This window comes from Amblyraja radiata, chromosome 28 (assembly GCF_010909765.2).
Source record: "Amblyraja radiata isolate CabotCenter1 chromosome 28, sAmbRad1.1.pri, whole genome shotgun sequence".
Lineage (NCBI taxonomy): Eukaryota > Metazoa > Chordata > Chondrichthyes > Rajiformes > Rajidae > Amblyraja > Amblyraja radiata.
Window position 1 is genome coordinate 7,593,094 of NC_045983.1, and position 16,648 is coordinate 7,609,741.

Below are 16,648 nucleotides of genomic sequence, written 5' to 3' on the forward strand. Positions count from 1 at the left end.
TTTTATTTTTTAACATTAGGATGAGAGACATAGGAGCTAGGAAAGGACAGGGCCCAGTTTTCTTAAAGAAAACTTTAAATTGCACTGTATCCCAAAGTTGGTTGAGAATAGTAAATGAAAACAAATTAACTTTCTTCTCTCCTTCCAGTTTCACAACAACAATCAGTGGTAAAGTAGTCAAGCTTACATTATTGCGTCAAAAAATTAGTAATTCTGTTGAAGATTAGTCCAAAGGGGTTTTTTTTTTTTGGTTTTTTTTTTAAAAAGACATACATTAAGTCAAACTTATTTTCCTGCACACATGCTCTGCAGTACAGTGCTGAAAACACACAAAAACATTGAGAAACTCTTCAATTACAGATTTGTACTGAAATAAAACAACTGAGCTTTCAAAGTGTGTAGCTTATTACTGACGCTGAGCCCAGGGTTCTTTTGAACATTTGAATGGCAATGCTGTTACATACACAATGTCTCTGTATCTTAATAGCATAAAACATTTCTGGCTCCAAACAGTCAAATTCATTCAGAAATGCTAAAATACTCTAAAACACAACTCATGCAAGTCATAATCATCAATTTACAAAACAATTTAAAGTGAGAAAGGAGGAACTTCTAGACATACCGCTTTTCCAGCTCCAACAGAACAGAGAATGTTTGAATCTGGGGAGAAGGCACAGCAGTACACCCAGTTGTTATGTCCCCTCAGTATGGTCACCATATTGCCTGTAAAGATTCGGAGATTGTTAAATTAATTTTAGGGCAATTCAATCTTTTTTTTTAAGCTTTGGACAAAAACTCTCCACACATGTTCAAATTTGAAGGAAGATGTACAAAATTAACCTTCCAGCATAGATATAGCACGGAAACATGTCTTCCTTTGGAAAGCAAGACAGTTGGTGTACTTCTGGAATTGTCTTAAGAGAGCCATCATCAATACCCTGTTCTTCCTTGCAGACAGCACCAAGGTGCTTTAATTATGATAGTTCTGCCTCTTGCTCAAGTTGCCCTTTTCATTTGGCAACTCAGAGTACATCAATGGTTTTAAACCAGTGCTGTCCATCAATGTACTACTTTGTACATAATTTACAATACCAATACTTCTAATTTGTGGCTCCGTTACTTAAATTATTATGCATTAATCGTTATAGTTAAACAATTCTGATTGGACTTTCATTTACATGGACTAAAAGTCAAGCAGAGTTAATACAAGTTTTTCTTCCCCAAAGCAGACATACCATCATCCTTAAGGTCCCAGACTCTCAGAGTCTTATCTCTTGATGCAGAAACAAGGATGAGGCTGCCATCAGGTGCAAAGGTCAAATCACGAACAACTTCAGTGTGGTCCATCAAATTAAGGAGGAATTTACCTGAAACGAAGATCACAATGTGATAGAAATATTCAATGCTCAGTTCAAGATTACGCTACGATGGATTTTTAGATTAGAGCAAGTTTTAAATATTTTGTTGCTCCTGCATAAAAATCTTTGTTCTCATGACAAAACAAGTTTAGTTCAATTGTACTTTTTGTGCCAAACAGGCACAAAATACTCCCACAGGCAGTATTATTTTATTTAACATAGAAATTATAATCTTGTATTCTCCAGGGTTGCCAAGGTATTGCTCTACTTGGTAGGATGGCTAGTTATAGATATGGGAATAGAAAGGTTGATAGTTGTGAACAAATTAGGGGGGGGGGGGGGGGGGAGAAAGAGAAGGGGGAATAAAAAAGGAAAAAAGCTACACTGAACATTTCCTAATGTATTCCAATCTTGAGAATAGAGGTAAACTTGAGAGCTTAATCAAGCAAAACACAAAATTATAGGAAACCGAGAAGAGAGAAAGAATAAACAAGAGTCAAGAGAGTTTTATTGTCCCAGAGAGAACAATGAAATTTTTACTTGCTGCAGCACAACATAATGTAATATTCTGAAGAATAGTACAGTGCCCTCCATAATGTTTGGGACAAAGACCCATAATTTATTTATTTGCCTCTGTACGCTACAATTTCAGATTTGTAATAGAAAACAAATCACATGTGGTTAGCATGCACATTGTCAGATTTTAATAAAGGCCATTTTTATACATTTTGGTTTCACCATGTAGAAATTACAGCAGTGTTAGACAATAGGTGCAGGAGTAGGCCATTCAGCCCTTCGAGCCAGCACCTCCATTCAATGTGATCAGGGCTGATCATGTTTATACATAGTTCCCCCATTTCAGGGCACCATAATGTTTGGGACACAGCAATGTCATGTAAATGAAAGTAGTCTTGTTTAGTATTTTGTTGCATTTCCTTTGCATGCAATAACTGCTTGAAGTCTGCGATTCATGGACATCATCAGTTGTTGGGTATCTTCTCTGGTGATGCTGCCAGGCCTGTATTGTAGCCATCTTTATATTATGCACGTTTTGGAGGCTAGTCCCCTTCAGTATATAAAAGACATACTCAATTGGGTTCAGATCGGGTGATTGACTTGGCCACTCAAGAATTTACCCTTTTTTAGCTTTGACAAACTCCTTTGTTGCTTTAGCAGTATGTTTGGGATCATTATCTAGCTGTAGAATGAACCGCCAATGAGTTTTGTGGCATTTGTTTGAACGTGAGCAGATAGGATGTGTCTATACACATCATAATTCATCATGCTACTACCATCAGCAGTTGTATCATCAATGATGTGAGCCAGTACCTTGAGCAGCCAAACATGCCCTGGCCATAACACCCCCACCACTGTGTTTCACAGATGAGGTGGTATGCTTTGGATTTTGGGCAGTTCCTTCTCTCCTCCATACTTTGCTCTTGCCTTCATTCTGATACAAGTTAAATTTCGTCTCATCTGTCCACAAGACCTTCTTCCAGAACTGCAGTTGCTCTTTTAAGTACTTCTTGGCAAACTAATCCGGCCATCCTATTTTTGCAGCGTACCAATGTTTTGCATCCTGCAGTGGCCTCCGTATTTCTGTTCATGAAGTTTTCTGCGGACAGTGGTCATTGACAAATCCACACCCGACTCTTGAAGAGCGTTTCTGATCTGTCGGACAGGTTTTGTTTTTTTTTTCTTTATTATAGAGGGAATTCTTCTGTCATCAGCTGTGGAGGTCTGCCAGTCCCTTTGTGATTAGTAAGCTCATCAGTGTTCTCTTTTGATACTTGTTTCTCAGTCTCATAATGGCTTATTTGACTTTCATTGGCACAACTTTGGTCCTCATGTTGATCAACAGCAATAAAAGTTTTCAAAGGTGATCAAAAGACTGGTGGGAAGATTAGGTGCTGAGAGCTCTCTTATACCTGCATTGAGGCAATTTAACACACCTGAGCAATGACAAACATCTGTGAAGCCAAGTGTCCCAAACATTAAGGTGCCCTGAAATGGGGAGGGTGGGGGAAACAGACGGACTATGTATAAACACAGCTATTATTTCTACATGGTGATAACAAAATGTATAAAACTTCCCTTTAATAAAATCTGACAATGTGCACTTTAACCACAAGTGATTTTTTTGTATTACAAATCTCAAATTGTGGAGTAGAGGCAAGTAAATAAGTGATGGGTCTTTGACCCAAACATTATGGAGGGCACTTTACATGTCCAGATTCACACAGATACCATAACAAATAAGTTACAAAATGTGCATGAAGGATAGAATTCAACTGTCAAGGCATGAGTAAAACACATGATTGTGTTAAAATTGTACATGGAAAGCAGTACACTAGAATGGCCATACTAATCTTTTACATGAGAATTCAATAGCACCAGGGAATCAACAGTGGAAATGCTGCAAGTTGTTAGGAGGGAAGGAAGACAAGCATACAGTCAAGATTATTATTTTTTGCACAAGGAAGCAGCTTGTCACAGCTCAAATATGAATGACATTCCGGGGGCGGGGCGGATGCATAGATTTACAAACACAGGAGGCAGGAGTGGCAGAAGGGCATGGGTAAATAAGAACTTCATCCAAAAGAGAATACTGGAATTTCTTTTCGTTTAGGCATTAAACATTTATTATATTGAAGTACTTGGATGAATGTACAATAACATTCAATGTGGCAGACCAAGAGCCAAGAAGCGGGAGAAGCCTTAGTAGCTTTCTTTTTATACGGATAGTCAAATGATCCATACATGTCTTCTTCAATTCCACCATTCAACTAAAGACAATTTGAGAGAACCAGGTCCCTATTTAACACATCAAAACAATTACTTTTGCTCAAGGAACATGGCAATGGGTGTCAAGGAGACTTGGGTGCTAATTGAACTGATAGCTGCTCATTTTACAATGTAACATTTTGCATTTATCTACAAAAATATCAACGGCACCCATGTTTCTAGTTGATCAGATTAAGCCCTATCTTGACAAAGTTGATGAAAAAAAGTTGTGTAAATAAGTGTACAGATGTACAATACCTGTATAGACATCCCAAATTTTGATGCGTCCATTGCTTAAGCCAGTTGCCAATAATAGCTGGTCTCGACCAAACTTGAATCGGTGCCATTCAATGTTCACACAGCGACTGCGTTTTCCAGGTACAGAGGAGCCAAAAGCAAGGGCCCACACAATATCTCCGCAGTCTATAATATGCTCTGCTGCTGCATTCTTACGAGCATCAGAATTTTGCTTTTGATGACTCTTATTGCCTGTATTATTGTACTCATCAATACAGAACCTTTTGGGAAGAAATAAAACTAATTGTTAGTGATGGGAAGCTGGTAATTCAAAATTAACCGAGTTTTAATACAGTTTTAGAAAGTACAACCAGGCATCAGAACCACACCACACATGTCCAGTGTGAAAGGTCTGAACCACACCCCAGTATTTCCACAAAAGCAGTAAAACTGCAATATTATAAAAGCAGTCTGAAAATTAGAATCTTTTTCTCATCTTGATAGTTTGCCCTCTATCAAAACTTTCCAATGACGGTTCATTTGCCACTAATGATTTATTAAGCAAATATTTTTAGGTAAACCACCTGCTCTACACTTAAAAAATAGCTGACAATCTGTGCACTTTGAACATACTGCTTGCTCTGCAATGTAAATATTAAACCCATTACACACATGATGTAATATCACTAAGGCCTGCATTTATTACCCAGGCAAATTATACAAGAGATAATGAGTTGTTCTTATCTCCGGTTTGAGGGTTATGAGGGTTGTTATCTCCGGTTTGCTTCCAGTTCCTCGTGCTGGCGAGAGCAGGAACAGGGAGATACGGGACCTGAACGTGTGGCTGAGGAACTGGTGCACGGGGCAGGGATTTAGATTCTTAGATCACTGGGATCTGTTTTGGGGTAAGGGGGAACTGTACAAAAGGGACGGATTGCATCTTAACAGGTGTGGGACCAGCATTCTGGCAGGCAGGTTTGCCACTGCTACACGGGTGGTTTTAAACTGAATAAGGGGGGTGGGGTGTCAAATGGGATAGTGGAGGATGGAGTTAAAGGGAAAGGGTTTCTTAAATGTGTGAGCGTAGAGACAGAGGGGTGTAAAATGAGGGTAGAAGCAATAGGTAGCAAGGTGAAAAGTAAAAGTGGCAGGCAGACAAAACCAGGGCAAAAATCAAAAAGGGCCACTTTTCAACATAATTGTATAAGGGGTAAGAGTGTTGTAAAAACAAGCCTGAAGGCTTTGTGTCTCAATGCAATGAGCATTCGTAATAAGGTGGATGAGTTGAATGTGCAGATGGCTATTAATGACTATGATATAGTTGGGATCACGGAGACATGGCTCCAGGGTGACCAAGGCTGGGAGCTGAAGATCCAGGGATATTCAATATTCAGGAGGGATAGAGAGAAAGGAAAAGGAGGTGGGGTAGCGTTGCTGGTTAGAGAGGAGATTAACGTAATGGAAAGGAAGGACATTAGTTTGGAGGATGTGGAATCGGTATGGGTAGAGCTGCGAAACACTAAGGGGCAGAAAACGCTGGTGGGTGTTGTGTACAGGCCACCAAACAGTAGTAGTGAAGTTGGAGATGGTATCAAACAGGAAATTAGAAATGCGTGCGACAAAGGCAAAACCGTTATAATGGGTGACTTCAATCTACATATAGATTGGGTGAATCAAATCGGCAGGGGTGCTGAGGAAGAGGATTTCTTGGAATGTATGCGGGATAGTTACCTAAATCAACATGTAGAGGAACCAACGAGAGAGCAGGCTATTTTAGACTGGGTATTGAGTAATGAGGAAGGGTTAGTTAGCAGTCTTGTTGTACGTGCCCCCTTGGGCAAGAGTGACCATAATATGGTTGAGTTCTTCATTAGGATGGAGAGTGACATTGTTAATTCAGAAACAATGGTTCTGAACTTAAAGAAAGGTAACTTTGAGGGTATGAGACGTGAATTGGCCAAGATTGACTGGCAATTAATTCTAAAAGGGTTGACGGTGGATATGCAATGGAAGACATTTAAAGACTGCATGGATGAACTACAAAAATTGTTCATCCCAGTTTGGCAAAAGAATAAATCAGGGAAGGTAGTGCATCCGTGGATAACAAGGGAAATCAGGGATAGTATCAAAGCGAAGGATGATGCGTACAAATTAGCCAGAAAAAGCAGCATACCGGAGGACTGGGAGAAATTCAGAGACCAGCAGAGGAGGACAAAGGGCTTAATTAGGAAAGGAAAAATAGATTATGAAAGAAAACTGGCAGGGAACATAAAAACTGACTGCAAAAGTTTTTATAGATATGTGAAAAGAAAGAGATTAGTTAAAACAAATGTAGGTCCCTTGCAGTCAGAAACAGGTGAGTTGATCATGGGGAACAAGGATATGGCGGACCAATTGAATAACTACTTTGGTTCCGTCTTCACTAAGGAAGACATAAATAATCTGCCGGAAATAGCAGGGGACTGCGGGTCAAAGGAGTTGGAGGAATTGAGAGAAATCCAGGTTAGCCGGGAAGTGGTGTTGGGTAAATTGAATGGATTAAAGGCCGATAAATCCCCAGGGCCAGATAGGCTGCATCCCAGAGTACTTAAGGAAGTAGCTCCAGAAATAATGGATGCATTAGTAATAATCTTTCAAAACTCTTTAGATTCTGGAGTAGTTCCTGAGGGTTGGCGGATAACAAACGTAACCCCACTTTTTAAGAAGGGAGGGAGAGAGAAAACGGGGAATTACAGACCAGTTAGTCTAACATCGGTAGTGGGGAAACTGCTAGAGTCAGTTATTAAAGATGGGATAGCAGCACATTTGGAAAGTGGTGAAATCATTGGACAAAGTCAGCATGGATTTACAAAAGGTAAATCATGTCTGACGAATCTTATAGAATTTTTCGAGGATGTAACTAGTAGCGTGGATAGGGGAGAACCAGTGGATGTGGTGTATCTGGACTTCCAGAAGGCTTTCGACAAGGTCCCACATAAGAGATTAGTATACAAACTTAAAGCACACGGCATTGGGGGTTCAGTATTGATGTGGATAGAGAACTGGCTGGCAAACAGGAAGCAAAGAGTAGGAGTAAACGGGTCCTTTTCACAATGGCAGGCAGTGACTAGTGGGGTACCGCAAGGCTCAGTGCTGGGACCCCAGCTATTTACAATATATATTAATGATCTGGATGAGGGAATTGAAGGCAATATCTCCAAGTTTGTGGATGACACTAAGCTGGGGGGCAGTGTTAGCTGTGAGGAGGATGCTAGGAGACTGCAAGGTGACTTGGATAGGCTGGGTGAGTGGGCAAATGTTTGGCAGATGCAGTATAATGTGGATAAATGTGAGGTTATCCATTTTGGTGGCAAAAACAGGAAAGCAGACTATTATCTAAATGGTGGCCGACTAGGAAAAGGGGAGATGCAGCGAGACCTGGGTGTCATGGTACACCAGTCATTGAAAGTGGGCATGCAGGTGCAGCAGGCAGTGAAGAAAGCGAATGGTATGTTAGCTTTCATAGCAAAAGGATTTGAGTATAGCAGGGAGGTTCTACTGCAGTTGTACAGGGTCTTGGTGAGACCACACCTGGAGTATTGCGTACAGTTTTGGTCTCCAAATCTGAGGAAGGACATTATTGCCATAGAGGGAGTGCAGAGAAGGTTCACCAGACTGATTCCTGGGATGTCAGGACTGTTTTATGAAGAAAGACTGGATAGACTTGGTTTACACTCTCTAGAATTTAGGAGATTGAGAGGGGATCTTATAGAAACTTACAAAATTCTTAAGGGGTTGGACATGCTAGATGCAGGAAGATTGCTCCCGATGTTGGGGAAGTCCAGGACAAGGGGTCACAGCTAAGGATAAGGGGGAAATCCTTTAAAACCGAGATGAGAAGAACTTTTTTCACACAGAGAGTGGTGAATCTCTGGAACTCTCTGCCACAGAGGGTAGTCGAGGCCAGTTAATTGGCTATATTTAAGAGGGAGTTAGATGTGGCCCTTGTGGCTAAGGGGATCAGAGGGTATGGAGAGAAGGCAGGTACAGAATACTGAGTTGGATGATCAGCCATGATCATGTTGAATGGCGGTGCAGGCTCGAAGGGCCTAATGGCCTACTCCTGCACCTAATTTCTATGTTTCTATGAGCTGGCTTCTGGCATTTCCACAGTATTATTCGTTAATATTTTTGGATTAAAAAAAAAACATACAGTAACAATCAAGTGTGGACATTGCATTTTCAAGTCTGGAGTAGGAGTGGTGTTAAATGTGTTTGCTCCTGACACAGGTAGACACGGCAAACAATGTGCTGCTGGAGGAGAGAGTTAAGACGTCCATGTTTAGCCTAGCATGTTGCTCTTACTGACAGTTTGCTTTGTTCTCCAATACTGGTGGACTGGCACTTATTCAATTAAGTGCAAAATATTTCATTATAGCATGTTGCAGCTTTACAAAATATTGGGTAGCCCCATTTGGATAATTGGGCGCATTTCTGGTCACATAAATGCAGGAAGAATGTGGAGGCTTTGAAGGTGGTGCAGAATAGGTTTACCAGAATGCTGTTTGGATTAGAGGGCATCAGCTGTAACGAGACACTGGACAAACTTGGGTTGTTTTCTCCATAGCATTGGAGGTTGAGAGGAGATTTGATAAGAGTTCATAAAATTATGAGGCATAGATACAAGGGTCAAATACTAACAGGCATTGCCTTAAGGTCAGAGATGAAAAAGTTTCGAGGAGATGTGCAGCTCAAGTTTTTCTTGGTAGGTGCCTGGAACCCACTTGGGATGATGGAGGAAGCAGATATGACAAAGCATTGAGGCTTTTAGATAAACACTGAATATACAGATAAAAGAGCTCAGTTCAATTTGGCATCAGTTCAGCGCAGACAATGCGCCAAAGGGTCGGTTCCTGTGCTGATCTATTTCTGTGGCTGGTCTCATCAAGGGTCTCATCAATGGCACTGACGATCATGCATTTGGCAATAGTAAATATCACCAAAATAGCTGGTGGATAAATCCTTACACCGAGTACAAGACATCAAACATCACCTGCCCCACCAGTATAGCTGAATATTCCTCATCTATTTCGGCACATTGACATGTAATACAAAGTTATTTAAACAATCAAAATCTGAAGCAGACATCGCAATTATCAGAACTATCATTATCACAACTTTAGGACGTCAATACCATTAGTAATGGCACTGAACAATGTCTGCACAATGGAGATTCTTCCAAAGGAAGAATCCTGGCTGGAAAACCAATTCATCAGCTGAGGGTAGTGTTCAAACCCATATAAATTGTAAAAATACTTAACACCAAATGCCCCATACTGCCACAAAAGGGCAGACATGAAAACAGTCAGATTCCCTCTCAAAATGGCTGCTCGTGACCATTTAAAAAAAACACTCAATATTTCCATACTGACACACCAGCTATTTTGCACCAGATACCTTCCTTACATGCCATAATAATTCTGCAGATCAATACTACAGATATATTTTGGCGATGTAACGACATAGGTGGGCAAGTACAAGCAAATCACTCCCCCCTCTTCTCCCCCTCCCCCCCAAAAAAAAAACTACTCAGTGCTGGGTTGCTAAAATTCAGTAGCCACCTAGCTACAATTATGGACAAATTTGCAAAAATAGTGCAACCGTACACTTAATAAAACCAATTGTCCTTTTATTTTCATCCAGAATATATTTTGTCAAAAAGGTCTTTGTTGCACCAAGGCTGCTGTATTTGCAAGAGGTCCAAGATGACACACTATGAGCAGCAAACACAGGAAAACAGTCTGACATAGATGCAATTCATTACAATTGCATAACCCTAAACCTTTGCACTATTCAGAGAAATACAAAGCTAACTTGTGTAATGCAGCAGCTGTCAATAAATAGCCATCCTCACACAAGCAACTGACACGTGGTTTGAGGACACATTATTCAACTGCCATACAGAAGGACTTGGCATTTATTCAGCCCAGTACTCAATTAATCACTGACCAATTGCTTCTAATTACACAGCAATTAAAATCTAAAGTCGGACTGTCTTACTCCACAATTCTCCAATTTCAAATCACAAAAAAAACCTGCCTCCTGGAAATTGCCCAAAGATGCACTTAAAAAAACCCCCAAATAGTGCTAAGCAGCAGCAGCGTGCATGTTTAAATTCAAGCCCAACCTTGTGGGAGAGTGGCAGAGAGAAAGTTCCTCCATGTGGATTAAATTACTACTCAAATACAAATCTTCTGAAATACTCACTTATTTTGGCACTGAGACCAAGGAACTAACTTTACGACACGGTGGCCTTGAGACCAAGCAAAGTAGGAGCCATCAGGTGCAAAGGCAACGGTCCAAGTTTCACAGCCTGATTTCTGTTCAAATGGAGCACTGGGTGCCCAAAGATCAGCAATTAGCCGGGCTTTTGCTGCAGAAAAAGAAAAATACAAAGTATTAAGCCAAGGAAAATTCACACTTTCGACAGTAGAAATGCAACATATTGCCAGTCATCAACAAAATGCCATGGAATTTAAACTAATTTGCAACACTGGGTAATTCAACAACAGGACAAGACTCACTCTGCAAGTCCTGCTTTCTGTCAAATTTCAGTATATCTTGACTCATTTCAAAGGTCAGGGGAAATTACTGAAAATATTATAGATGGATCATACTACAAGCTCATTAATTCAAATTTAAATAGAGGACCCCAAAGAACAGCTTTATTTCGCTAAGATTTAAAAAAATTAGCAACCGACATAAGACCGTGTTTGGAGGCATCACATGTACAAAACAAAACAATTTGAATATTACCACAGTGCACAAACCAAGATCTAATTATTGTAGGTACACAAAAATGCTGGAGAAACTCAGCGGGTGCAGCAGCATCTATGGAGCGAAGGAAATAGGTCTAATTATTGTTATCCATTCTATTATTCACATCACCAAAACCTATTTAAGATACAAACGAACACCGATGCTGGAAATAAAAAAAAACAAAAAAAAAACAGAATCTTTGCTGCCTAACAGAGTTCCAGTCAAAAAACGTTAATTTTCTTCCTCTTTCCTTGAATGGCATCTGATCTGCTGTGCATTTCCAACGTGTGTTTTTACACATAATGATCATGGATAGATGATGTTCCATGGATAGGATAAAGGGTTCGAAACCAAAACCTCATCTATCGGTTTCCAGAGATGCTACCTGACCTGCAGAGTTACTCCAGCACTATGTCCCTTTTTTCTAAACCAGCATCTAGTTAATCGTTTTTATACAATGCATGTATTAAAAATGGAAACATTTGGACTAGTTGCCAAATGTAGCAAGGTCAAAATTACAGTTAGAAACAAGTTAGAAACCAGCCTGCAGGCTTTCAGATTTCAGTATCATTATGGAATTTGAGTTTCCCCCTTCTCCCACCTCCCCACAACACTCATTAAGCATTAGTCAACCATTTCAAACCCTTAGTAAAAAAAACTTGGTGATGACCACCACAACAATCCTGAATAATATTAGCACCACACAATGGAACTGCAAGTTCAAGGCTTAATTTTAGGTGTAATCAGCATTCAAGGGATTTAGTGGTTAATTATATATTCTGCTATTCAAAAGAGACAAGAGATTTAAAATAATTCACAGTACAGTTCTTAAAAACTCAACTGTGCCCCATTTGATTAAATTTGAATTGTAATCAAGTCATGCCCTTGGTCTCTTCAGACGTTACATCAAAAACACATGCAAGCACATTATTCGCAGTTTGATGGAAAAATGAAACCCACAGAGCAACCATGCCAGTCAACACATCGAGAAAATTCAAATAAACATAACTGAACAAAGCATTCCGACTAATTAAAGACAATAATAAAACTACAAAATATCAAAAAAAAGTCTTGCAATTGTGAAATTGCCCAAAACAATTTTCTAAAATAAGTTATTACTTCACCAACATTCAAAGGCATCATTAATTGATAAATAAAACATTATTTGGCAGGCACATTAAAGCCAGCATGCTCAAAGTGTTATTCTTTTCCTCTGTAAAAGTAGCAGCACTATCTATGTTCACACTGAGGGATATAATGCAAGAAAATTACATACAACAAAACTTTAAAAAACAAGTCAAGGTCCATTCATATCCTTGCATTAACTGTTCAAGACAGTACTCAAGGCAAGCTCAAACAAATCATAACATTGTTGATTTACCAAATGACCTGTCAAGGCCACTTTTTTTGCACAGTTCTTGCATATTCATTAACTACTTATTTCTACTCTGAAATGACTCAAATTCCATGAGTAGTCAAAGCAACCACTCGCAAAGAGAAAGGCAACAAGCAACAAGACTAACACACAAAACATGCTTATTTTTCCAGCTATGAAAAGACACTGATTTTGTTTTCTGTCCCAAAGACATTGTAATGCACAAACTTTGGTTTACTCTCACTCCATTATTCGCATGGGATAATCCTTGCTCAAGTTAAGCTTAAGAAGCAGCATAACTTTCAGACATCGAAGCCAAATAATTGTTTTGCATATTGCATGTTGCATATTGCAACATTTTGCATATCTTCACTTCAATCAAGCTACAGCTTGCATACAAGAAAGGACTGCACCTGAACTGTATGCCTGAAAGTTTAAACACATCCACCGACTCTCAGAATAATCACCCAAATCAGGCAAGGGCATCCAGTAGCTTAAACCTTGCCCTGCAAGAGCAAGGATCATCAAAAAGCATAATAATAATAATAAATACTTTATTGATCCCCTCAGGGAAATTCAGATGTCCAGAAGCTCCCAACCAACAAACCCACAGATTCAAAACGAATCGCAGACAGAAAATACATAGAATACAATGTGGACACTACCTGAGAGCAATAAATACTTAAAAAGACCAATAATTAACAGTTAAAAATTAATAATTGCAAAATGCATCCCCCTACAGCCTATAAAATCTAATGGCTGCAGGGGTGAAGGATCTCCTGAACCGCTCCGTTCTACAGGGCAGGGAGAGGAGCCGGTTGTTGTTCCAAGTGCTCTTTTGACTCTCCAGAATTATATGGAGGGGATGCCCAGGGTTTTTCAGGATGACCTGCACCTTGTGCCTCATACGCCTCTCAAGCACCTCCATCCCAGAATCTACTCTCCCCTCCAGCACTGAGCTAGCTCGTTTAACCAGTTTGACCAGCTTCCTATTGTTTTTTGCACTAATGCTGTTGCCCCAGCAGACAACAGCGTAGAAAATAACGCTTGCAACCACTGTGTTGTAAAACATGTGCAGCATATCCTTACACACATTGAAGGATTTGAGCCTTCTGAGGAAAAAGAGTCTGCTCTGGCCTTTTTTGTAGAGGGAGTCAGAGTTGACAGACAAGTCCAGTTTGTTGTCAAGGTGCACTCCAAGTGCACTCCAAGCTCATACCAAGATTTGACCTGTACGAAATACAGCCCAAACAATTCTGATGAACTCAGGTGGGAGAGGAGTAACTCAGCAGCTCAGGCAGCATCTCTGTCGAAAAGGAATAGGTGACGTTTCGGGTCGAGACCGTCTTCGGTTTAAACCAGCATCTGCAGTTCCTTCCTACACATTTCTATTTCATTCTCTCTCAATAACAAATAACTAAAGAACTAAGCACTGAGCAATAACAATTTTTGTTTTAGAAATTCACAAAATACTGTGATGCAAAGCCAATGCACATCTAAACTTTGAAGAAGGTCTGAAGGGTTTCTACCCAAAACGTTGCCTATTTCCTTCGCTCCATAGATGCTGCCTCACCCACTGAATTTCTCCAGCATTTTTGTCTACCCTAAACTTTGAAAAATGGTTTACAATTTCAAAAAAGTGATATTGGCCATGTATGTTGACAAAGCATATAACCCAAATACCGGCTAATGTAAAACAGACGCACCCAAAAAATGTATGCATCACTTGAGGCAATGTTGAAATTTAAATGCTCAAATTTGCAATGTTAATCTCAAAATAGATTTGTGCGTTTTGTGTTTAAAATTTCAACCAGAAATTTACATTTAAAACATCTTGGCATTCAGCAAATGCAAATGCAGTTTTGTTAAAATACACTTGTCCTAATACCCATTTAAAATAATTCAGAAGCTCCATTGAGCCAACACCATTATCCAACCATGCACACAAAGTTCAAGACATATGAAAAACTGATAACAAAAAGCTGGTGAAAATGATGGCAAACTACTAACCAAGGTTTCTAAAGAGAATTCCTTTCCCCAAAAATATTATGCAGAGAGAAAAATCTGCAGTAATGTGGCTGCAGCCCCTGCAAGAGGCACTGAGACAACCCGGCTGCAAAGCCCAGCCCTCCCTCCAGCCTCCCCATGCCGCTAAACACAGCCCATCCCCAGTCACCATCAGACACACACACTCTCGCTCCCATACCTATCCGCTCAGAAGCCCACCCTTCACCTACCCATTCCTCACCAGAATCCTACCCCTCACCAATCTCCCCCATGAGCCTACCCTCACTCTCCTTCCTTTTCCCTTTTTACAAACCCACTCACCTATTCTCACCCCCTTTCAAGTCTACCCCTTACTTATTCTTTCCCCACCCTCTTCGCAATTACACCTCTTATTCTCACTCCTTTCCCCTTCTCCACAAGCCCCCCCCCCCAACTGCTATCCCTTCCTCTCCACAAGCCCCCTCAACTTTCATTCCCTCCCCTTATCATAAGCCCACCCGACACTGACTCTCTCTCAAGTTCCCCCCACCTCGCTCCCTCCCCCAAAGCCCCTTCACCTACATGCAATGCCTCCCTCCAAGCCCCATCAACTACTTACACCCCCTACATCTCCCCAAGACCCCCTCACAAACTCTCACTACCCCACCCTGCCTCCTCCACATACTCCCACAAACTACCCTCACCTACTCTCATTCCCTCAAGTCTCATTCACCTACTCACACCCTCCCCTCATCACGCCCCCAACCCACCTACTCTCCCTCCCTTCCCTACACTCGCTCCTACCTCTCCATAATCGCACTCATCTACTCTCGTTCCCTATCCTCATCACACCCCCACCCTTACCCGCTCTCATTCATTCCCTCTCACCTCATCACAAGCCTCCCTCAAAAACTCTACCTCCGGCCCATCTCCTCCGCCAGTATTATCAATCTCACACCCTCCCTCACACCTGCCTTGCGCCCCCTCGCCCATTTCAGTCTCGTTGACAGACCCCACTCCCCTTCCACGCCCCCTCCCTCCCACACCCTCTTTTTTCCGCCTCCTCACACCCGCCTCTCCTCACCCTTCCCTCTCCGCCCACACCCCCTTCCCTCTCCGCCCACACCCCCTTCCCTCTCCGCCCACACCCCCTTCCCTCTCCGCCCACAACCTCTCCCTCCCCTATTTAAATATAGTTGTCAGATCCCACACACGCCTGCCCTCCCTCACCTATTTCATTGAGCTCCCAAGTTGAGCCTCCACTCCCCTCCCTCTCACCCGCCCAGGCTTTCCCACTCACCTAACTCTCTTTGAGAGATCCCACATCATCCCTCCCTTCCTTCCCTCCCGCCCTCCCTCACCTATTTCATTCTCGTTGACATGCCCCGGGATGCTGGCCATCTAAGGAGGCGCGATGCGAGCTCTGGGTGAACGTTCGGCCGTCGGGACAAGGAAGAGCGAACAAAGTCGGCGCCACCAGCCAGGCCCGGGGCTTGCGCAACGGCGTCTCTCTCCCTCTCTCCGTGCCTCACCCTCCCGCAAACACCACCTCGCAGCGCACTCAATCGACCGCCGCGGGCGCCCGCACCACGACGAGGGTGAGCGTTTATAATTCTCGGTGTGATTGCGTGCGAGGAGAGGGCGCCAACGACCTGGTGGCGAGTAGACGGACGACCAGCGAGCACTGACGTGGTGGCGGCGCTCGTCCCCCTTTTATAGTGACAGCCATCAAAATGGCCGCCGGGAAGGGCGGGGCCTAGCGACCCAGCTCGCCCTCACGCGTCCGCGTTGGCAGATGCGGACGTGGACGTAACAACCGCAGTTTTGTCACTGTGCTTGGTCGTGGGACGCCATCCCTCCCTCCCTCCCTGTCCTTCATCGCTCTGTTTATTTAACCCGATTGATTGCACCTCAGTGGACCACACGAGAGGCAAGGGTGCTTTGTTTGAAGACAATAAACAGCGGAAGTGGAATAGCATACAAAAGGACACGGAGTGCACGTCCACGCTCAAACTCTTTGAAGGCAGTCCCGACCCCAAATGACCACATCCATCATGTAACACATCCCTTCCCACCCAAACCACCTCCTCCCCAGGTACCTTCCCCTTGG

The 16,648-nt window shown here is 42.0% G+C and overlaps 1 protein-coding gene across 1 annotated transcript in view; it reads right to left on the reverse strand.

The window, feature by feature from the left end:
* wsb1 (WD repeat and SOCS box containing 1) overlaps positions 1-16,253 on the reverse strand; it is a 28,118-nt gene extending 11,865 nt beyond the window's left edge. Inside the window, exons 1-5 of the mRNA XM_033045684.1 lie at positions 15,900-16,253; positions 10,626-10,791; positions 4,401-4,660; positions 1,236-1,367; positions 623-723 (exon numbers count right to left, since the gene is read on the reverse strand). Of these exons, the coding sequence (XP_032901575.1) occupies positions 623-723; positions 1,236-1,367; positions 4,401-4,660; positions 10,626-10,791; positions 15,900-15,939 (699 nt within the window). The 5' untranslated portion in view covers positions 15,940-16,253. The remainder of the gene's footprint in view (positions 1-622; positions 724-1,235; positions 1,368-4,400; positions 4,661-10,625; positions 10,792-15,899) is intronic.
* Between the last annotated feature and the right edge of the window lie 395 nt (positions 16,254-16,648).